Source organism: Elephas maximus, chromosome 5 (assembly GCF_024166365.1).
Source record: "Elephas maximus indicus isolate mEleMax1 chromosome 5, mEleMax1 primary haplotype, whole genome shotgun sequence".
Classification (NCBI taxonomy): domain Eukaryota; kingdom Metazoa; phylum Chordata; class Mammalia; order Proboscidea; family Elephantidae; genus Elephas; species Elephas maximus.
In genome coordinates this window covers 29,322,985-29,347,257 of record NC_064823.1, presented here as the reverse complement: position 1 = coordinate 29,347,257, position 24,273 = coordinate 29,322,985, and the positions used below count along the sequence as shown (strand labels likewise).

Below are 24,273 nucleotides of genomic sequence, written 5' to 3'. Positions count from 1 at the left end.
GGCCACCAACAGCTCCGTTTGCTTTATCATCATTCCTTCCCGTTCTCTTAATGCCTTTCACTTTAAAAGTGGCATAGAAATGATTCTACCGTTGGGCCTTCTTTTACCTTGACCACCTTTGGCATTCGTTGTTAATACGTGTTGTGCTTAACCTGCCACCCATGGTACAGTTACGCGGTAACCTGCTCTTCTCAAATGCCTTGCTCTTCACATCTTTAGAGATGCCTCACATTTTTAAAAAAATAGAACCAGCTTTAAGGAAACTGTTGAACCAAGAACAGCCTCTTGCAGGTCTACTTCAGGGCTCTGGTCCCCAGCGCAGTGTAGATGCAAGAAAGGCAGGGTAGAAACAGCCCGAGGGCCTCCAACTCTGGCTGAGGCATAAAGATCAAAAGTCCCTTGCCCAAGAGATAAGTAAAGAAGAATTTTCTACATTCCTTGTCTAGTCAAGTTCCAGGTGCCTATTTAATATTCATAAGTTCATATAAAATCAAATCTCTCTTGTTAAATGGCACATAATATATGCATTAGTAAATGGACATGTCTTGCAAACCCATGTCTCGGTCCATATGGAAATATATAGCAACAAATATTCAATCACTAGTATGTACCCACTTTTCTATATCACTCTCTTTCCACTAGCTTTTAATAAGTCGATTAGCATAAATTAGCCAGCACCCAGATCAAGAAGCGGTGGCCCTTTATTGCTAGACTTCAACCAAAACAGTATGTGGAATTGGGCATATACCTCCAGCCTAAGCTGAATTTTGGCCCTGTTATTTTGTGAGTTCACTGATTGGTCTCCTTGGAATCATTACAAGGCACTGGTAATGGAAGAAGGAGCATGGTCCTATTCAGGCAGTGCCATGTTGGAAGGACGTAGAGGAAGTAAGGTCACCATTGCTGTAATGAGTGAAGGGTGGGAGGGACTTGGGAAACTGATATAGACCTTCTTCATTAAGGTCATCTGGTTTGGTCTCTCTGGCCACATTAAGGGCCCTCAAGGCAACTGTGTTTAAGAGCTCGGCTGCTAACCAAAAGATCGGCAGTTCAAATCCATCACCCACTCCTTGGAAACTCTATTGGCCAGTTTTACTCTGTGCTTTTTTTTTATAGGATCACGATAGTTAGGAAACAACTTGACCATAGCGAGTTGGTTTTTGGTTTGGAGGCAGCCTGAGAGATACAAGAACCCTTTGGAGCCAGAAGGCATGCCATCCAGCACCGCCCAAAGATCCTAGCTTCCTTTCTTCTTTTCTGAGTGATGGTTCGGATGTCTGATATGACAAGAGAAGAGACAACTTCACCTGACTTTATCAGACTGAGGAGAACGTGTAGGGTGTTCTGAAAAGGACTGGCTGTAGTGTTTTATTCATGCTTCTTCCTGAAGGACTTGTCAAAGCAGTGAGATGGCAGAGGGACTCTTCAGGTTCCTCTAGGATTTAGGCCCTTTTTTTTTTTTTTTTTCTGGTAGCATTTATTTATATTCCTGTTGCCCGTCTGCCACCCATCCTCTTCTTCATGGATACTCTTTACTGTTTAACAAAGAGAACATACATTTGGAGTGAAAGAGTCTTCTTAACCAGTCAACTCTGGTTTTCTTTGTTGTAGGAAGTTAGAGTTAAGCTTAGCATAATTAGGAACCCATGGTAGACAGGTCAATATGTAAGTCTTTTGAAACCTAATCAGGGGAATGACATCCATCACTTTTGCTGCATTGTATTCCCTAGAAACAAGTCACTAGGTCCAGCCCACACTCAACGAGAGGGCATTACACAGGGCCTGGATCATATGGAGCCACCTCAGAAGCTGCCTTCCACATGCCTCTTCTATACCTGACTTCTAATGTGTATACAGAATTGGAACTCTGAAAATTCAGTAGATTCACATTTTAAAAGTAGATAATTTTTGTAATGATACCACTAAAGCACAGATATCCAGGGGAGAGGCAATGGAACCAAGAAAGAATGTAATCGAACTACCTTGCTTCTTGTTAAGAGCTTTGAACAAAAGTATGGTATTGTGGCAGTGACTACAAACAGGTTCCCAAAAGTATCTTAGAATCTTGGTTACGCTTGGTCCTTCTATGTTCTCCATTAATGTTGGTCATATGGTAAATAAAGTAATGAAGGCATATTCAACCACTGTTACGCTGGGGCCCTGCTAATATACACCACGTATGCAAGTAGCAAATTAGGTGTAAGATGCAAGCCTTACAAGGCAGTAAGAGTTAGAGTTACCTATCTGCAGATGCCTGCCTTTTTCCATGTTCAAAGCAGGAACTAGCAAGAGAGTGGCCACCCATGGTTATACTTCTTAGACATTTGTGAAGTTTTCTTTTCCTAAAGTTGACAGACCTTGATGGGAATCAGACCTTGCAACCTTCTCCTTGTTAATACCATGCCAAAACTAACTGGACAGTTGCCTAAACCAGCAATGAATAATACATGATGAGGACCCCATTGAGATTGCCATTGAGCTGTCTATAAAGGATGTCCAACAGTAAATTCTCCTGGCATATTCTGCTTGGGTCATGTTCTGCTTCCTCACACCGTCCCACCAATGGACTCTGCACACAGGGTCCAGGAAAACAGAGGAGACACACGCTGTGAGTGCATGCAGGTTGGTGCACTTCAGGCAAAGGTCCTTCTAAACCAATGCCCCCCACGTGCTCCCAGAGCCAGCCATAGCTGGAGTTCATTACAGTCCAGATATATTGGGACCACTCCATGGGGAACACGGTGAGAAGCCTTAACTACCACAGATGGGTATTGTACATCAATACCATTGTAAATGTGTAAGAAAAATGGGACTTGCCCGTTTTCTTCACTGCTCTGTCCTCAGTACTCCAAAGAGTGCCTAGCACACATAAGAGCTCAGTAAATATAATGAGTGAATGATTTCCAGATTGTGATCATGATAGTTGCCCTGAGGCATTTCCTGAAGTAGCTGCTATTAAGAGAGGTCTGGCTGCACGGTGGTTAAGAGCTAAGGCGTGCCATGAGTCTAATCAAAAAGGTTGGCAGTTTGAATCCACCAGCTGCTCCTTGGAAACCCTATGGAGCCGTTTTCCTCTGTCCTATAGAGTCGCTATGGGTCAGAATCGACTCAAAGGCAATGGATTCCTTTCTTTTTTGGGGGGGTGGGTTGGGGTTGGGGAGGTGGTAGGGTGCTTGAGCTATTAGTGAGACCAGTGGCAGAAAGATGTGACTTTAAAGCTAGCAAAATGATGTGACATCTTCCTGTCGTTACCACACAAAAATTAAGCTTAATAAATTTTAATATGCCCAACTGTATGATATTAAGACAGATTTTCCAGGCCACACTTAGGAAGCTCGCCTGTACCTGCCTCTGACTCTAGTACTCAGAGGTCTGAGGTTTTGCTGTATCTAAATTTTGATTATTTTTTTTTTCATTTTTGGAACATTTTACTTCTCAAACTAAAACTCAAGGAATATATGATGCCCTATCCCACCTTTCAAATTAAGATGAGGAGCCCTGGTGGTGCAATGGTTAAGTGCTCAGCTGCTGACGCAATGGTCAGCAGCTTGAACCTACAGCCGCTCCTCGGGAGGAAAGACCTGGCAATCTGCTCCCATAACCTAGGAAACCCTATGAGGCAGTTCCCCTCTGTCACATGGGGTCGCTATGAGTCAGAATCGACTCGGGTACACAGAAACAAAAATCCTTAAAGAGATGAAAAATGAAGCTTTTATGAGAGGCGGTTTTTCCCAAGAAGCACATATATCTCAAGCCAGAAGACCTAGTCCTCTTTTATATGTGTTTGTGTGTGTGTGTGTGTGTGTGTGTGTGTAGTGTTTGTTTCAGAACTTTTCTCGCCAGGAATTAAGAATACCATGGCTAAAATAGACAATGAAAATGTGTATGTGTATTTCTTTTGAAGAAAATGATAGGATTTAGGGTGTTTATTACCAAGCTGTGTCACTTTGTACCAGTTGGCTAAACTGTACATGAAGACAAGGTTTCAGAAAATAGAAAGGGGCTTTATCTTTATTTTCAGCACAGCCCAGACTCTCCTTTTATGCCACTAGTTTTAGCTGGAGAAAATCCAAGCACCTGCTTATGGGTGTGAAAGTCAGCAAAGAGGTGGAGCCAAGCTCTGTGGATGTCACACTGTTAGGGGAGCAAACTAAATTTTTGAACTCAGTGTGATCTCTGTCATTTCTCTTAGTACATGTTTGCCATAAGAATAATATCATTTTTCATCTGTTTTAGGATTTTTTTAGAAATCTCCAAGAAAGTTTGTTTTTATCTGATCTGTATTGTCAATGGCTTGCTGTTATTGATCAAGGGAGTGAGGAGGAGAAAATAACTGCAATCCAGAGGTAATGATTCAGTCAGTACTAAACTCTGGCCATGCCCCAAAAATACAAACAATACACTCTCAGATAAAAAAAAAAAAGCTTATATTTTACAACTTTGCCTATTAAATAAGGACCACTGTCAAATGGTTCCATGTGGTCACACCCATGGAGGCCAGTTTAAAAATAGATGTCTACCTTACTGCTGTCATCAAGTTACTGTTTTTCTCCTGACCTTACTAATAGGGGACCGTTGACCATTGTCCACCTTCTGAATATTTGAAATTAATAGGAGATGAAATCCATTGGTCCAAGAATGGTGGTAGAGGCCAGCTCTAACAGTGTTATGATTTCACTTTCTCAGATATTTAACTAACCAGAGAAAGTCTTATCATGCTCAGGAATTAAATTTAACGAAGCATTTCTGTATGCGTTCATGCCTGCAACTCTGCTAGTCTTTAGGCACATGGAGGAGAACGACCTAATCCCTCACCTGAAGAAGCTCAGAGTCTGGTAGAGGAGAGAAGTAGATAAACTGAAATGTCATCAGTGCTATAAAAGGGACACTCAGAGGTACTGTGGGAACATGGTGGAGTGATAATTTAAACTCCCTGCAAGACTCAGAGAGAAAGGAAGCTCAAATTGCAAAGTCAAGACCTGATCACAAGGAATTCCGGGTCTATACCCATGCAAGTAGAAATTCCTGGCAGGACTCACCTTGAATATTATGTGCAACATAGCAGAATAGGAAAAAAGTGTCCAGTAATTCAATTTCCTAAGCATTACTTCTGTGAAAAACCCAAGAATTCCAATAGCATGTTCCTTTTGCATATGTCTATTGAGCATAAATCTTTCTTAGCAACTTCCAAATATTATGAATTATCACCTTCACAATACTTTTGGTAAACCCATTTTTAGCAGTAGAACATAGAATTTGCATTGAAGAGTTAGAAACTAAGGAACAGCTGTGAAAGTCACCAAAAAACCTAGGCCGTGGAACAAAATACCACTTCCATTCCCATTATGGTTTAGAGAAGACCGTTTGAGTACGGTGAGCACCAAGTCCTGTAGCTCTCTGTTGCGCCTGTTACCAGCTGCACTCCTATTACACTTCAGAGGAGACCGATCGGGTACCTCAAGCATCACATTATACAGCTCGTTGCTGCTCATAGTGTAAAACCTGTGTACTTCACACTGCAGTAAGGGTGTCTCATCAGTCCGTAGTACTGAGACCTGGGCTCCCTGTTCCTGGTGCCGTCTCTGATGACCGTATTTTCTCCAAGTTGTAGCATCTTGCTATTAAAAAAGGAAAACTGTGAGTATGAACTGAGAAACAGTTTCAATGCATGATTTAAAAAAAAAAAAAAAATCAGTCACAAATATTAGAACATTAGAAATTATACTGTTGTAAACTTGTATGAGAAAGTGGTATTATTGACATAATTTGGAATAAAATTGACCTTGGATGCTGGCAGAGCAGAGCCTAAGATCTCAGAATGTACTTATAGTCTTAGCAGACAAGATTTGAGTGCTCACCATCAGATAGCGTTTTTTCATTGTTACCTTGAAAATAAAGGGAGTATTTTAACTGTAATTGCTGTTTAATTTCATCAGTAACTTTTGTGAGTTTTAGTTGAGCACGTTCTGGAATGTTACAGGGTTTTTAATAAATTTATATTATATTGTACATTAATAAGTTTAGTCCAAGTGAAACACAGAAATGCTGGTGGAGTAGTGGATAAGTGCTATGGCTGTTAACCAAAGGGTCAGTAGTTCGAATCTGCCAGGTGTTTTTTTGAAACTGTGGGGCAGTTCTTCTCTGTCCTACAGGGTCGCTTTGAGTCAGAATCAACTCCACGGTAACAGGTTTTTTTTTTTTTTTTTCAACTTAAACCCATTGTAGTAGTTTATGAGAAATATTTCAGGCAGCGTTTTTTATGAGACATAGCTCTACATTCTTTTACATTTTCATTGGGTTGTGGACATGGTGTACAAAAAAGAAATGTATTGTTCTCTTTCTCTGTATATACAGGTTCTTAAATGAAATGATTTAAGAGTGTGTTTTTCTGTATTTCAGGGCTTGTAGACCAACTGCCAATGCCCAGTGTTGTTCTTCTGTGGTACCTTTTTGGAGTGTTACACAACATTGAACAACATTCTGCCTCCAATCAGATGACAGCATATAATTTATCAGTCTGTATCGCCCCAAGCATTCTTTGGTCTTTTACTTCCTGCAGCCCAGGACTGGAAAATAAATCAACAAAGAAGGTAATGAGATTTCTCCTTTTTATGCCTTTGGGGCCTGAGTCCTCACTTCTAACTTGAAATTCAGGGTATTGTCTAAAGGACCATGTTTTAAAAGTGTACACTTTAATTGTACTCTTCTGGATGGCAGAGTCATTTATCTTATCATGGTGCGGTATGGGAAGGTGGGTTGTTAAGTGGGAAATTGAGAGCAGCTGAGTCACTTCTTCTCATTCAGGAGTCTAGATACTAGACTGACCGAATCATAAACACAAACCATTGCCATTGATTCAATTCCAACTCATAAGAACCCTACAGGACAGAGTAAAACTACACATAGGGTTTCCAAGGAGTGGCTGGTGAATTTGAAGCACTGACCTTTTGTTTAGCAGCGAGCGCTTAACCACTCTGTCACCAGGTCTCTGACCAATCCATGGAGAGATGAAAAAGTGGTGTGATATGATAGCAAAACCTGGGCTTTTGAGTTAGACAAGCCAAGCTTCAACTCTCAGCCTTACCATTGCTGGATGTATAACCTTGGGTAAAGTTTCCAAGCCAGCCTCCTCATCTGAGGAATGGCAGTGCTGACAGCACCCAGCTCGTCTAGGTATCGCTTGCGGTTGTGCCCATCCACATCCCAGAGGGTCAGGCAATATGAGAGCCTTTGGTTCCACACCCATTGGACTTCTGCCAACACTGGCCCACTCAGAGAAATACTTGGCTGTCATTTTATCTCTGGTACTGGGGTGAAGAAACTAGTAAAAATTCCAGAACATCCTAAGGGAACCTCAGGGTGCCTAATGAGATCACAATTTTCCCTCTAGCACACCCAGACAGGAAGCCTAAGACAAGACAATGCTTGGGGAAGGACAGCAGTTAGACAGATTTTCTCCCCAGCTGCCTCATTTATTCACAGTCAGCCCACAGAAGAATTCTACTTCTCAAGTTTAAGATATACTTAAAAATGAATTTCATGAGTTTTTTATGTATTGAATGCTTTCTCAATTGAATAACATCTTCATCCCCCAACAACTTATGTGGGTTATTAAAAAATTATCTTAATTTTCACTGTGTAGCCATTGATATAAAAATACTAACTGTTAAGCCAAGGCCACAAATTACAACCTGTCTTCATGGATTAAAAGTTGTTTTTTTTTTTTTTTAATATTTTTAATGTGCTTTAAGTGGAAGTTTACAAATCAAGACAGTCTCTCATACAAAAATTTGTATACACCTTGCTATATACTCCTAGTTGCTCTCCCTCTGAGACAGCACACTCCTCCTCTCCAACCTGTATTTCTGTGTCTATTCAGCCAGCTTCTATCCCCCTTTGCCTTCTCATCTCGCCTCTAGACTGGAGCTGCCCACATAGTCCCTTGTGTCTACTTGATCCAGGAAGCTCACTCCTCACCAGTATCATTTTCTATCTTATAGTCCAGTCCAGTCTCTTTCTGAAGTGTTGGCTCTGGGAATGGTTCCAGTCTGGGTCTGGGGACCATGACCTCTGGTGTCCTTCTAGTCTCAGTAAGACCATTGAGTCGTGATCTTTTTATGAGAATTTGAGGTCTGCACCCCACTGCTCTCCTGCTCCTTCAGGGATTCTCTGTTGTGTTCCCTCTCAAGGCAGTCATCGGTTGTAGCTGGACAACATCTATTTCTTCTGGTCTCAGGCTGATGTAGTTTCTGATTTATGTGGCCCTTTCTGTCTCTTGGGCTCATAATTACCTTGTATCTTTGGTGTTCTTCATTCTCCTTTGATCCAGGTGGGTTGAGACCAATTGATAAATCTTAGATGGCCACTTGCTAGCGTTTAAGACCGCAGGCGCCACTCTCCAAAGTGGGATTCAGAATGTTTTCTTAATAGATTTTATTGTGCCAATTGACCTGGATGTCCTCTGAAACCATGGTGCACAAACCCCTGCCTCTGCTATGCTGGCCTTTGAAGCTTCTGTTTTTTCAGAAACTTCTTTACATTGGTTTAGTCTAGCTGTACTGACCGCTCCTGTATTGTGCGTTGTCTTTCCCTCACCTAAATTAGTTCTTATATACTATCTAATTAGTGAATATCCCTCTCCCTCCCTCCCCAGCCTCATAACCATCGAGGAATATTTTCTTCTCTGTTTAAACTACTTGTTGAGTTCTTGTAATAGTGGTTTCATACAATATTTCAATATTTGTCCTTTTGCAACTGACTAATTTCACTCAGCGTAATGCCTTCCAGATTCCTCCATGTTATGAAATATTTCACGGATTCATCATTGTTCAGTATTGATGCTTAGTATTCCATTGTGTGAATATACCGTCGTTTATTTATTCATTCATCTGTTCGTGGGGAAATTGGTTGCTTCTATCTTTTTGCTATTGTATACAGTGCTGCAGTGAACATGGTTGTGCATATATCTGTTCATGTAAAGGTTCTTATTTCTCTAGGATATATTCCAAGGAGTGGGATTGCTGGATCGTATGGTAGTTCTATTTCTGTCTTTTTAAGGAAGCTCCAAATTTGCTTCCAAAGTGGTTGTACCATTTTACATCCCCACTAGCAAGGTATAAGTGTTCCAGTCTCTCCACAACCTCGCCATTTATAAGTTTCCATTTTTTGGATTAATGCCAGCCTCGTTGGAGTGAGATGGAATCTCACTGTAGTTTTGATTTGCATTTCTCTTATGGCTAATGATCATGAACGTTTTCTCATGTATCTGTCAGCTTCCTGAGTGTTTTCTTTAGGGAATTCCTATTCATATCCTTTGCCCATCTTATAATTGGGTTATTTGCTTTTTGTGGTTGAGTTTAGATTTTCGAGATCAGATGCCAATCGGAAATGTCATAGCCGAAAACTTTTTCCTAGTCCGTAGGTAATCTTTTTATACTTTTGGTGAAGTCTTTGGGTGAGTATAGGTGTTTGATTTTTAGGAGCTCACAGTTATCTAGTTTCTTCTTCTGCATTGGTAGTAATGTTTTGTGTACTGTTTATGCCATGTATTAGGGCTCGTAACATTGTCCCTATGTTTTCTTTTCAATCTCTTATTTTATTATGGGTTTATTTAATTGTTCTACCTCTGTGTTAGATTAGGGAGGTAGTGTGTTTCTAGAATTTCATCCGTTTCTTCTAGTTTTTCAAATTTGTTAAAGTACAGTTTTTCATAGTAATCTGATATGATTCTTTTAATTTCAGTTGGGACTGTTGTGATATCACCTATCTCATTTCTTGTCTGGGTTATTTGCTTCCTGTCCTGTTTTTCTTTTTTCAGCTTGACCTAAGGTTTATTAATTTTTTCAAAGAACCAGCTTTTGGTCTTGTTAACTCTTTTAATTGTTTTTCTGTACTCTATTTCATTTAATTCTGCTTTCATTTTTATTATTTGCTTTCTTCTTTTTCCTGAGGGTTTCTTTTGTTGCTCTCTATTTGTTCAAGTTGTAGGGATAATTCTTTGATTTGGGCCCTTTCTTCTTTTTGTATGTGTGCATTTATTGATGTAAATTGACCTCTGAGCCCTGCTTTCACTGTCTGTAGGAAATGTTTTCATTCTCATTGGATTTTATGAATTTCTTTATTCCATCCTTAATGTCTTCCATAAGCCAGTCATTTTTGAGCATAGTATTGTTCAGTTTCCAAGTGTTTGGTTTCTTTCCCCTGCTTTTTCTGTTTTTGATTTCTACTTTTATGGCCTTATGGTCAGAGAAGATGGTTTGTAATATTTTGATGTTTTGGATTCTGTTAAGGCTTGCTTTATGACCTAATGTGTGCTCTAGAGAATGTTTCATGTGCGCTGGAAAAGAAAGTATACTTGGCTGCTGTTTGGTGGAGTGTTCTGTATATGTCTGTGAGGTCAAGTTCGCTGACTGGGGCATTTAGATCTTCCATGTCTTTATTGAGCTTCTTTGGATGTCCTGTCCTCCCCCAAAAGTGGTGTGTTGAAGTCTCTCACTAATCATGTCTTTCTGTTATCGTGGAGCTGTCTATCTGAGTTTTCAATGCTGTTAGAGTTTGTTTTATGTATCATGAAGCCGTGTCATTGGGTGCATAAATATTTAATATGGTAATATCCTCCTGGTATATTGTCCCCTGAATCATTATATAGTGTCCTTCCTTATCCTTTGTGGTGGATTTAACTTTAAAGTCTAATTTGTCGGAAATTAGTATTACCACTTTTGCTCTTTTTTGATTGTTGTTTGCTTGATATATTTTTTCTCCATCCTTTGAATGTTAGCTTGTGTTTCTTAAGTATAAGGTGTGTCTCTTGTAGGCAGCATGTAGATGGATCTTGTTTTTTATCCATTCCACCACTCTCTGTCTCTTTATTGGAGCATTTAATCCATTTCATTCAGCGTAATTATGGATACATATGAGTTTATTGGTGTCATTTTGATGTCTTTTTTGTGTGTGTTGTTGACAGATTGTTTTTCCCACTTAATTTTTTGTGCTGAGTAGTTTATATATATTGTTTTTTTCTCTTATTCGTTGTCGATTTTGTTTTTGCTGAGTCTTTATTTTTCTCTTGTATTTTATTTTGATGTGTAAGATTGTTAGTCTCCTTTGCAGTTACCTTTATGTTTACCTCTATTTCTCAGTTTAAGCTTAAATTTTATTTCTTTATATCACCTTGAGATCCTCTCCATATGAAAGATCTATGACTACACTTCTTAGTCTCTCTTTATTGTTTTAATATTGTCTTTTATGTAATGACATTGTTGCTTCCCTGTTTTCAGCATTTTTTTTATCTTGATTTTATTTTTGTGATTTCTCTAACTGGGCTGACATCTGGTTGCTCTGCCCTGTGTTGTAGTCTTGTGTTGATATCTGATATTATTGACTTTCTAACCAGAGAACCTTTAGTATTTCTTGTAGTTTTGGTTTGGTTTTTACAAGTTCCCTAAACCTCTGTTTATCTGGATATATTCTAATTTCACCTTCATATTTGAAAGACAGTTTTGCTGCATATATGATTCTTGGCTGGCATTGTTTTTCCTTCAGTGCTTTATATAAGTCAACCCATTGTCTTCTTGCCTGCATGGTTTCTGCCAGGTAGTCCAAGCTTACTCTTATTGACTCTCCTTTGTAGGTAACTTTTCATTTATCCCTAGCTGCTCTTAAAATTCTCTCTTTATCTTTCGTTTTGGCAAGTTGATTATATGTCTTGTTGACTTTTTTTGAGATCTACCTTACATGGAGTTCGATGAGCATTTTGGATAGATATCTTCTCATCTTTCGCAATATCAGGAAAGTTTTTTATCAACAAATTTTCAACAATTCTTTCTCTATTTTCTGTTATCTCTCCTTCTTCTGGCACTCCATCACTCGCAGGTTATTTCTCCTGATAGAGTTCCATATGATTCTTAGGGTTTCTTCATTTTTTTTTTTTTAATTCTTTTATCTGATTTTTTTTTTTTTTTTTTTTACTGTATTGGTGGCAAGTGTTTTATCTTCAGTCTCACTAATTCTGCCTTCCAACTCCTCACTTCTGCTCTTTTGACTTTCTATTGAGTTGTCTAATTCTGTAATTTTATTGTGACTCTCCTGAATTACTGATTGCTGTCTCTCTATGCATTCTTGCAGCTTATTAAATTTTTCATTATGTTCTTGAATTACCTTTTAATTTTCATTAACTGCTTTATCTGTGTGTTCCTTGGCTTATTCTGTGTTTTGCCTGATCTCTTTCCTCATGTCTTGAAGAGTTCTGTATATTAATCTTTTGTATTCTGCATCTGGTAATTCCAGGAATACACTTTCATCCGTAAGATTCCTTGATTCTTTGCTTTGAGAACTTCCTGAAGCGATCATGGTCTGCTTCATTGTGTGGTTTGATATTGACTGTTTTCTTTGAGCCATCTATAAGTTATTGCATTAGTTTATTTTATGTTTGCTTACTGTATCCTAGCTTCTTGCTTTATATTGTTTAGATATGATCAAATAGGCTGTTTGAGTGAGCTAGCTTATTTTGGCCTTTGAAGCTCTAATGTCCTGTCACGAGATTGCCAGAGCTATTACCAGGTATATGAGCCTAGGAGTCCATTCACTTTTCTTGTGTGGATTCGGCTCAGGTATCCAGATGGTTGGGCATCAAGTGTGTGGTACAGGCTGTGTCCCACAGCCTTAGATGGACAGGGGCGATTGGTGTAGGTACAGGTATCTGGTTTCAGCAGGGGATCACGATCTGAATAAGGCAGGGGGCTGACAACTGTCCCCTAAATGTCTGTGAGGAAAGCACGCCCCTGTTCCCTGGAGTGCACATGTGGGCAGTAGGTTCTGCAGCTGGACCATGGGCACCCAGTGCTTTTGGTTGTAAGGACTGGGAGGTACCAGTTATCCCTGGACCCCTGTTGTTGGTGGCTAGGTGATGTGGTTCAAGCCACTAGTCCTTAGGCCCCTGATGTGGGTAGGTGAGGACCCTGTTTAATAGGCAAAGTGGTGTCAAACATCAAACACCCACCTATACCACATAGCTGAAACAGTTGATGTCTGCCAACACGGACCTTTTCTCCTGAAATGGGCCCACACAGGTCCGTGCAGGGGTGACAGGTATTCAAAGTCTGTGGACCATTTGTACCTGGACAGTAGCCTCTTTTGTGCTGAGCTACCCAGCTTAGTAGAGCTGGCAGATTATTTCTTCCCCCAACTGTGAATTTATTCCTTCTCCAAGGCCGGGAGAACGGCTCAGCATATGCAGCAGGACCTATCTCAGGCTGAGGGAAATAAATAGCCACTGAAGCGAGCTTGGGGTATGGCGGGGGTAGTAAAATAAATGAAAGTTCTTAGCTTTTGCCAAAGACGCCACTCTTCTCTGGTTCCGGAGATTTGAGTAGGCTGTGCAGCTTGCTGTCTGTCCCAGGAAAACCGCATCCAGAGTGCTACCACCAGCCCCGCCTCAGTTGCTCCAGGGAATGGTGCCTGAGAGTTCCCGAAGATTCAGGTTCAGCAGCTCCTCCCCGCTTCTGAACCCTCTCTCCATCCCCCTGCTGCTCAGTCTGTTTTCTAACTTTGCCATTGATGTTCAAAGCTACTAGTTTGTCATATATATATATATACTTGTTTCACTTGTCTTTTTGGGTCTTTGTTTTAAGAGGGATTACCGGAAGTGTCTGACTACTCTGCCATCTTAGCCCTGCCCTCTGATTAAAAGCATTTTAAAGACTGTGCCCAAACTCCTCTTGAAAGTATCACAGTTTCTTAGAGAAAACTAGTTTACGTGTTTTCATATCAATTCTGAATTGTTTTTAGAATTCCTTCACATTTTTGTTAGATTCACGATGAATATGTGAAATGTGATTTATAACCTTACTAGATGAAAAAAAATATTCCATTTTTGCCCTTTTGTGTTACAGATTTCTCTTGTACAATTTCTTATTGAAAATTGCTTCAAAATACTTGGAGAAGACATCCTTTCCCTCTTGGAGGAAAGTTCAACAATCACAACGAGCTGTGATGATTCAGAGAAGGCATCAGGTACTGTGAAAGATTTAATGGCTTTTGTAAGAAACAGTGAGCCTGGTAGGATGCATGGGTGATGCCAAGACATCAGCTGTCATGGAGCCCACAGCATGACCCAAGGACAATGAAGCTAGGCCCAGGCTCTTCTTGCTCTGTCTTCAGAAGGGTGGCTCATGGATAGGGAGAGATAGCAGACTATTGTGAGATCAAAGAAAGGAGAAGACTCCGTCCATGATCTCAAGTTGCTGGTGCAGCTTGTAACAGCATCAGGAGAGAGCATGGTATGATACAGTGGTTTGGAGACTTTTTCAAACAAAACTTTGAATGGAGTGCGGAAATATCTAATAGATGCGCTATGGTTGAAACCAAAGTGAGGGTCCAAGAGCACTGCCTGATTTACTTCTTCTTGCTCAGTGGTCCCTGAGGCACCTCAGGGATCCAGTGCTTTCTGAAACAGTTTGAAAAGAACCAGCATCATTGAGAAAAAAGGACTTGATGTCAAGCAGCCTTTCCAGAGTATGAGGCCCTGCACCACCGTTACCAGTTCTGTTACCTGTGGCCATTTTCTCCATCTCAGCCTCAAAATCTTAATCTCTACAATGCAGATAAAAATGGTATCTAAATCTTAGAATATTTGTGAGGATTAAATAATATAACGATATCAAATAAACTTGTAGAAAAGACAACAGTGGGCTTGTAGATATTTATCTGAGGCCAGAGTTAGCAGTTAGTATTATGAGTCTAGCTAATCATACTTAAGGAGTCCCGGTGTGCTCTCTAGCGAGCGGCCAGGAGCAGAAAGATGAGTCCCTTCCCTCCCTGCAATTGATTTCCTCAGCTCATGTCTCCATTCCTGAAAACAAAATCATGACACAGAGCCGGTTCTCCGTGACGGGAAGAAGGGCAGCGTAGGCAAGGATCTAATCTTCACCAAGAATGAGACTTAGAGAAATGTCGAAGGTCTGTCCTCAAGACCCACCTCACTTCTAAAAAGCTTCTTTTCATTCCTCCAGGTAGTAGCTCCCTCCTCTCTGTCCCCAGAGCCCTTTGTACATATTTTAGTTGGGAGCATACATGTCTGTGTGCCCTTACAATGCGAGCTTCTTAAGTCTTGGAAACTCATGTTTTCACCATCTCAGGGCTTCCCTGAGGATCTAGGACAGAGCAGAAAGTGACTTATAACTTCCTAGCTTAGACACACAAGGAATGGAAGATCTTGAGTAGACCGGAAGAGTTTCAGAGTTGAGTTGGAATCTATTCTGAGCTTGGACTGAAGGGTCCTCTCAGTTCTACCTCCATAGCAAGTCATGTGGACCAACCTCACTTTCAATGTGTTCTTCTGACCCAGGTCTAGACTGGAGCAGGACTGAAAGTTTATGGTTTGGGGCTTTTCAGTCTTCCTTCTTACCATTCTTATCCTACCATTCCTGTGTTCTCCCATCAATATTTATCTTTCTGATGAAAATGTATTATTAATTTGGGGAATAGTGTGGCCAGAATAGAATTCCTACTTAAAGTGTTTTTCTTTTTATGATATTCTATAAGCACAAGGTTTCACAAATTTTATTTTTTATTATTTATACTCTAACTACAAGCAGGAGGAAACAGTACTCAAATCTTGCCAGGAGTGTTTAAGAAAGGCTAGAGTTATAAAGTTATCCTGTTGAATCACCCTGTGTTTTTCATGACAATGGCATGTATTTGCACTGGTCACAGAGGCAACATGAACTCTCAAACCAGATAATGTATGTAACAAAAGTCCAGCTAAGCCTAAAAGTCGTTTTGAGAAAGTATAGAACTCGGTTTATACTTTGCCCTCTGTTCATGTCACAGAGTAGCTTTATATATACCTTTATATGAAAGTATGTTCTTAAGGGGTATTAAATACCTAAATACATTTGGATAGTTTTAGAAATAATAAAATCAGGTAAAGGGTAGGGAAACCAGGCTGAGTACAACTACTCCCCCTATATATTAACCTGTATGTTCAACATTTGCACGTGGTGACACTGCTGAATGTATACAAATCCCTTCGTGGATTGATGAACGTGTTTGTTTTCCTTCAGACTTTTTAAATGATGGAGTGTGAATGTCAGGGCAGGAAGAAAGAGTCTGAGTTAGGTGGAATGCTGGCCGTCCTTCATGATTGCATACCTTCTGGAGGCTGCTAAGCCAAATGGAGAAGGGGGATGGGGTCTGCTTTTGGAAGAGGAGACTGATGTCTTGCTTGCCTCGATCCCTCTGAGCGAGAAAAGTGACTCTAATCAAGGTTGATATGAACCGTGCTTTGTGCTGAGGAGTACATTATGCATTTCATCCATTTTACCACTCCGTTTCTTGAGATGTCTTATTAAAGTTGAGGAACCTGAAGTTTAAAGAGATAGCATAATTTGTTCAAGTAAATGGCAGAAGCCTCTTATCCAGCACTGCAAGTGCTACACCTAAGGTTATGCTTGACACTTCCTAGAAAAGCCAAGTGGATGGGCATTTAGGGATATTTGGTGAAATGTTGCTTATCTGTTTATCCTCCCACAACTTGGCTCATCTGTGGACTCTTTTAGTATATGATTATATGCAGGTTAAGAAAATATTAGGGATAACTTATCAGGAAAACATTCATTCTTTGAACTCAGGTTTTCATTGCTGACCACCTGGTCTTAGAAAATCTCTTCTTGTCCAGCATTCCTTTGACAGGGACTGTTGGGCATGTAAAAATCATCTCTGGGTAGCATGGGTGGGTGTTACAAGAAACAAGGCCACCTGGGTTCTTACCACACAGCCAGCATTTAAAGGTGACTTCCCAAGAACCCTGTCCTCAGGGGGAGGTACATCATCCATAGAACTGCCTGATGGTTGTGGCCTCTCAGAGTGAAGGAGTTATAGGCTGCCTAAGAGGTGGGGTCAGGGAGGTTGAGTCGTGAAGGGCCGATCCTTTTGATAAGAAAGAACTCAAAACAGTAGGGCGCTCAGAAAGCCAAAGAGGAATCTAGAGGGGAGAGACTTACCAAAAAGGTAAATGATTATGAAACTCTGCTTGATTTAGATACCACATTTTTTAGCTTTTCAAATGGGATCTGATTCCTCATTGATCATATTTAACATCAGTAAATTTGTACCACCAAGCATTAGGTCCCTCAGGAGGCACTGAAACAGGAGCAGATAGCACCTGTAGGAAGTGTCACCTCCAGAAGAATTGAACCTGAGTCTGATCAAGCTTCCAGATTTAACTATCCATTTATAGAATAAGGGAAAACAGAGCCAGTTAACACCACGAGGACCGCAGGATGGGGGAAATTCTACACAATTAATGACTCCATTCTGTCTCTTCTGGCCCTAGCAAACATCATGCTCTACGAACGAAAACAGTGGAAACGAGTTTGAGTGAATTAAACTACTATTTGTAATACTCTCACTTCTTCCTTAGATGCAGGCCAGAAGACAGGTGAAAGGAAATGGCCTACGATAAACTGCCAGGACAACGAGTGCACGGCGCTACCATCCCCCAAGCCAGGGAAGCTCTTCGGAGTTCCTCTCAAAGATCTTTGTGACAAAGACAACCTGCCCGCTCCTCTCCGGGTAGGTCTCCATTTGGCCTTCTGTGGCCCTTCTGAGGAGGGAGATTGAAGAAGGGAAAGCTCTGGCAGGTCAAGTGTTCTCATCCACATCTACCGCTAAATACAGAAAGCAGTAGACAGCCCCTGGCTTTGGCTGAGAAGCTTTGTTATATTATTTCAAAGAATAAAAATTTCACTTTGTTATTGCAGAATGCTAAGATACACACAACAGAAAACTAATGTTGTCCATTCCTCTGGTTTCAGCAAAGACTCACATATGCCTGCTCAGATAAGTCACAGTGTGTACCAGTCTCTTAAGCAGAATTTCTACCTTAACCTTAAATTCTCCTTTTAGCTCCTTCCTTGAATTCCAGGCTACTCTCAGCTCTCCCGTAATTGCTTCTTCAGCTGAGACTTCTCAATCTTACATCTCAAAACATTTCAGTTGGTGTTTGGTTTTATTTCAAGTGCTTAAGCATAAGACTACAAGACTCACCTTCTGGCACATATCAATCTCTTAATCCTGATAGATTGAGTCAAAGGAAGGCCGCAAAGTTTGGCTTGTGTTGTCTCAAATTAGTGTATTAAATCATCAGTGTTAACAGTTACTGAGTATCCAGTATCTCCCCATGGGCTATACCAGGGCTTTACATGCTCGATGTGAAGAAAATCATCATCTTAAGTGCATGCTGGGGTACCACACCAGACCCTGCAACATTCAGGGCAAATTTGGGTTAGGTATGATTATCATCAGGGAGCCCTGGAGGTGCAGTGGTTAAGAGCTAGGCTGCTTAACCCAAAGGTTAGCAGTTTGAATCCACCAGCCACTCCTTCGAAACCCTATAGGGCAGTTCCACTCTGGCCTGTAGGATTGTTGTAAGTCGGAATTGGCTCAGGGTAGCTGGTTTGGTTTGGTTTATGATGATCATCTTCCCCTTTTCACAAATGGGAAAAATAAAAGCTTTGATAAAGGTAAGTAGTGTACTTTTCCCAAGGTCACACAGTGAATAGATGATATAATAGATTTAAATCCCTCAGATTACCAGACTCTTTCTACACTGCAAGCAGAGGCCTATCTGGGGGTGCGGGGTGTTGAGCAGGTGGGCACCCCTTGAGGTGGGGTGCCAGGGAGCAGTTTCTGTTGCCTCTGACAGTTTTCATCTCCAGCAGTGAGAGATTTAACAGTAATTGCCAGAGGCACTGTTTTCCCTTGATAGGCCCCTGACTATAGGCAGGAGACATGAAGATAGAGAATAAGGAAATGAAAAAGTGGTAAGATTCAGTTGGGGAAGGCTTTCTGGAAGAGAAGGTTTTTGAGCCTGATTTTGAAAGGGGAAAGGAAATACAAGAAGTAGGAGGGGAGATAGAGTTGCTGAAAGGGGGATGAGCAAATGGGAAAAGAGTATGGCAAGATCTCCACATTTCAGTAAAAGCATCCATATTACAGAGAGAGGAGAGAGTGGCGAAGTAGGAAGCTGTTATTTAACAGATGCTGTAAAGTTGACAGACAAGTTTGATTTAAAAGTGGAAATTCACAGAAAAATGGAAATCTGAACAAAACAAGTGTTTAAGGTATTTCAGTGTAGGAATGTAGAGTGGACCAATGAATAGAAAACATTTAGAGACACCCAAAAAAAACCCCAAAAACTTAAGAATTTACTTCATTCCCTCCAGCTATTGCCAAGCAAAGATGTCACCTTGAAAACTAAGGTAGGTGTGCCTGATCCAAGCCATGGTATTTTAATTTGCATCATATGCATGCGAAAGCTGGACAATGAGTAAGGAAGACCAAAGAAAAATTGACGCCTTTGCGTTTTGCTGTTGGCGGAGAATATTTAATATACTACGGACTGCCAATAGAAGGAACGAATCGGTCTTGGAGGAAGCGTGACCAGAATGCTCCTCAGAAGCAAGGATGGGGAGACTGCATTTTACACACTTCGGACATGTTGTCAGGAGGGATCAGTCCCTAGAGAAAGACATTATGCTTGGTAAAGTACAGGGTCAGCAAAAAAGAGGAAGTCCCTCAACAAGATGGATTGACAGTGGCTGCAACAATGAGCTCAAGCATAACAATGATTAGAAGGACAGCACAGGACTGGGCAGTGTTTCCTTTTCTTTTGCACAGGGTCACTATGAGTCAGAACCCACTCAACAACACCTAACAACAATATCAACAACATGGGAAAGTGATACCATTGAGATTGATTTGGAATAAAATTGACCTCGGATGCTGGCAGAGTAGATCGTAAGATCTCAGAATGTGCTTATAAATCTTAGTAGATAAGATGTGAACTCTCACCATCGGGCAGCATTTTTTCATTTTTACCTTGAAAATAAAGGGAGTATTTGAAATGCAATTTCTGTTTAATTTCTTCAGTACCGTTCGTGAGTTTTAGTTGAACACATTCTGGAATGTTACAGGGTTTTTAATAAATTTATATTAAATTCTGCATTAATAATTTAGCCCAAGTTAAGCATGGAAACCCTGGTGGCATAGTGCCCAAGTACTACGTCTGTTAACCAAATGGTCAGCAGTTTGAATCCACCAGGCACTCCTTGAAAACTCTATGGGGCAGTTACTCTGTCCACGATGGCAACAGGTTTTGCTTTTTTTTTTTTTTCAGTTAAACTCATGGTACTAGTTTCTAGGAAATATTTCAGGCAGCATTTTTTTTTTTTTTAAATTTTATTAACTTTTATTGAGCTTCAAGTGAACATTTACAAATCAAGTCAGACTGTCACATATAAGTTTATATACACCTTACTCCGTACTCCCACTTGCTCTCCCCCAATGAGTCAGCCCTTCCAGTCTCTCCTTTTGTGACAATTTTGCCAGCTTCCAACTCTCTCTATCCTCCCATCCCCTCTCCAGACAGGAGATGCCAACACAGTCTCAAGTGTCCACCTGATACAGGTGGCTCACTCTTTGTCAGCATCTCTCTCCAACCCATTGTCCAGTTCCTTCCATGTCTGATGAGTTGTCTTCAGGAATGGTTCCTATCCTGGGCCAACAGAAGGTTTGGGGACCATGACCACAGGGATTCCTCTAGTCTCAGTCAGACCATTAAGTATGGTCTTTTTGTGAGAATTTGGGGTCTGCATCCCACTGATCTCCTGCTCCCTTAGGGGTCTCTGTTGTCAGGCAGCATTTTTTATGACACAGAGTTCTACGTTCTTTTACATTTTTCATTGAGTTGTGGACATGGTGTACAAAAAAAGTCTTGTTCTCTTTCTCTGTATTTACAAGCCCTTAAATGAAAGGACTTGTTTTAAGAGTGTGTTATTCTGTATTTAAAGGCCTTTAGACCAACAGCCAAAAGCCAATGTTATTCTCCTGCGGTACCTTTTCTGAGTATTACGCAACATTGAACAACATTCTGCATCCAATCAGATGACAGCATATAATTTATCAGTGTGTATAGTGCCAAGCATTCTTTGGTCTTCCACTTCCTGCAGCCCAGGACTGTAAAATGAATTCACAAAAAAAGGTAATGATATTTCTACCTTTTGTGCCTTTGGGGCCTGAGTCCTTAACTTCGGACCTGGAATTCAGGGTATTATCTAAACAACTATTTTTTTAAAGTGTATACTTTAATCCTACTCTTCTGGGATGGCAGAGTCATTTATATTATCATGGTGGGGTATGGGAAGGTGGGTTGTTAAGTGGGAAATTGAGAGCAGCTGAGTTACTTCTTCTTTCCCATTGAAGAGACTAAATATTAGGCTAAACCATAAACTAAAACCATTGCCATCAAGTTGATTCTGACTTACACCAACCCTATAGGACATAGTAGAACTGCCCCATAGAGTTCCCAAGGAGTGGCTGGTGAATTTGAAGTGTTGACCTTTTGGTTAGCAGTGAGCTCTTAACTCACTGTGCCACCAGGGCTTGAACCAAACCATAGAGAGATAAAAAACTGGTGCAATATGATAGAAAAACCTGGGCTTTTGAGTTGGACAAGCCAAGCTTCAACTCTCAGCCTTACCATTGCTGGATGTGTAACCTTGGGCAAAGTCTCCAAGCCATCCTCCTCATCTAAACAATGGCAGTGGTGACAGCACCCAGCTCATCTAGGCATTGCTTGCAGTTGTGCCCATGCACATCCCGGGGCACTAGGGCAATATGACCACCCTTAATTCTACACACATTGGGCTTCTGCCAACAACGTCCTGCTCAGAGAAATACTTGGCTACTGTTTTATCTCTGCTACTGGGGTGAAAAAACTAGATTCCACAACATCCTAAGGGAGTCTCAGGGTGCCTAATGAGATGACAGTTTTCCCCCTAGCACCCCAAGACAGCAAGACTAAGGCAAGACTACATGGGGAAGGACAGCAATTAAACAGAGTTTCTCCCCAACTGCCTCATTCCTTCCCAGTCAGCCCACAGAGAAATTCCACTTCTCAAGTTTAAGATACATCTTCACTTAAAAAGTGAATTTCATGAGTTTGCTGTATCAATTAAATAACATCTTTACCCCCAACACCTTGTGTGGGTTATTTAAGAATTATCTTAATTAATTTTAGCTGTGTAGCCATTGATAAAAAAATATTAGCCCTTAAGCCCAGGACACAAATTACAACTTTATTTCACTGAATAAAATTTTTGTTTTTGTTATTTATAATTTTTATTGTGCTTTAAGTGAAAGTTTAGAAATCAAGTCAGTCTCTCACACAAAAACTTACATACACCTTGCTACGTACTCCCAATTACTCTCCCCCTAATGAGAGTGCCTGCTCCCTTTCTCCACTCTCTCTTTTCGTGTCCGTTTCGCCAGCTTCTAACCCCCTCTACCCTCTCATCTCCCCCACAGGCAGGAGATACCAACATAATCTCAAGTATCCACCTGATCCAGGAAGCTCACTCTTCACCAGCATCCCTCTCCAAGCCATTGTTCAGTCCAATCCATGTTTGAACAGTTGGCTTTGAGAATGGTTCCTGTCCTGGGCCAGCAGAAGGTCTGGGGGCCATGACCACCGGGGTCCTTCTAATCTCAGTCAGACCAGTAAGTCTGGTTTTTTTTGTGAGAATTTGGAGTCTGCATCCCACTGCTCTCCTGCTCCCTCAGGGGTTCTCTGTTGTGTTCCCTGTCAGGGCCGTCATCGTTTTAGCCGGGCACCTTCTAGTTCTTCTGGTCTCAGTATGATGTAGACTCTGGTTCATGTGGCCCTTTCTGTCTTTTGTGCTTGTAATTACCTTGTGTCCTTGGTGTTCTTCATTCTCCTTTGGTCCAGGTGGGTTGAGACTCATCAGTGTACCTTAGATGGCTGCTTCCTAGCGTTTAAGACCCCAGACGCCACTCTTCAAAGTGGGATGCAGAATGTTTTCTTAATAGATTTTATTATGCCAGTTGACTTAGATGTCCCCTGAAACCATGGTCCCCAAACCCCTGCCCCTGCTACACTGGCCTTTGAAGCATTCAGTTTATTCAGGAAACTTCTTTGCTTTTGGTTTATTCCAGTCGTACTGACCTCCTGTGTTGTGTGTTGTCTTTCCCTTCACCTAAAGTAGTTCTTATCTACTATTTTTTATCTAACTAGTGAATACCCCTCTCTTAGTCCCACCCTCCGTCCCCTTTTTCGTTACCACAAAAGGATGTTTTCTTCTCAGTTTGAACTATTTCTCAAGTTCTTATAATAGTGGTCTTACATAATATTTGTCCTTTTGCAACTGACTAATTTCACTCAGCATAATGCCTTCCACATTCCTTCAAGTTATGTAATGTTTCACAGATTCATCACTGTTCTTTATCGATGCGTAGTATTCCCTTGTGTGAATATACCATAATTTATTTATACATTCATCCCTTGATGGGCACCTTGGTTGCTTCCATCTTTTTGCTATTGTAAACAGTGCTACAGTGTACATGGGTGTGCATATATCTGTTCATGTAAAGACTCTTGTTTCTCTAGGATTTATTCCGAGGCGTGGGATTGCTGGATCGTTTGGTAGTTCTATTTCTAGCTTTTTAAGGAAGCACCAAATCAATTTCCAAAGTGGTTGTACCATTTGACATTCCCACCAGCAGTGTATAAGTGTTCCAGTCTTTCCACAGCCTCTCCAACATTTATTACTTTGTGTTTTTTGGATTAATGCCAGCCTTGTTGGAGTGAGATGAAATCTCATTGTAGTTTTGATTTGCATTTCTCTAATGGCTAATGATTGTGAGCATTTCCTCATGTATCTTGTTAGCTACCTGAATGTCTTCTTTAGTGAAGTGTCTATTCATATCTTTTGCCCATTTTTTAATTGGGTTATTTGTCTTTTTGCAGTTGAGTTTTTGCAGTATCGTGTAGATTTTAGAGATCAGGCGCTGATCAGAGGTGTCATAGCTAAAAACTTTTTCCCAGTCTGTAGGTAGTCTTTTTACTCTTTTGGTGAAGTCTTTGGAGGAGCATAGGTGTTTGATTTTTAGGCGCTCCCAGTTATCTAGTTTTTCTTCTGCATTCTTAATAATGTTTTGTATACTGTTTATGCCGTGTATTAGGGCTCCTAACATTGTCCCTATTTTTTCTTCTATGATCTTTATCATTTTAGATTTTATATTTAGGTCTTTGATCCGTTTTGAGCTTGTTTCTGTGCACAGAGTGAGGTATGGGTCTTGTTTCATTTTTTTGCAGGTGGCTATCCAGTTACGACAGCACCATTTACTGTCTTTTCCCCATTTAACTGTTTTGGGGCCCTTGTCAAATATCAATTGCTGATATGTGTTTGGATTTAT

At 40.7% G+C, this 24,273-nt stretch overlaps 1 protein-coding gene across 4 annotated transcripts in view; it reads left to right on the top strand.

Moving 5' to 3' along the window:
* Nucleotides 1-24,273, top strand: part of LOC126076824 (rho GTPase-activating protein 20-like) — a 155,879-nt gene that overhangs the window by 22,130 nt on the left and 109,476 nt on the right. For 2 of the 4 annotated variants that reach the window (XR_007517608.1, XR_007517607.1), the window contains 4 exons: nt 4,237-6,590; nt 13,890-14,010; nt 17,420-17,571; nt 20,850-22,557. Coding sequence is in view for 1 of the 4 variants with exons in the window: in XM_049885449.1 (XP_049741406.1) it covers nt 4,237-4,346; nt 6,400-6,472 (183 nt within the window). In the remaining 3 variants the exon portion in view is untranslated. Of the gene's footprint in view, nt 1-1,834; nt 1,848-4,236; nt 6,591-13,889; nt 14,011-17,419; nt 17,572-20,849; nt 22,558-24,273 lie in introns of those variants that run through there. The other 2 variants (XM_049885449.1, XR_007517609.1) reach the window with 2 other exon arrangements.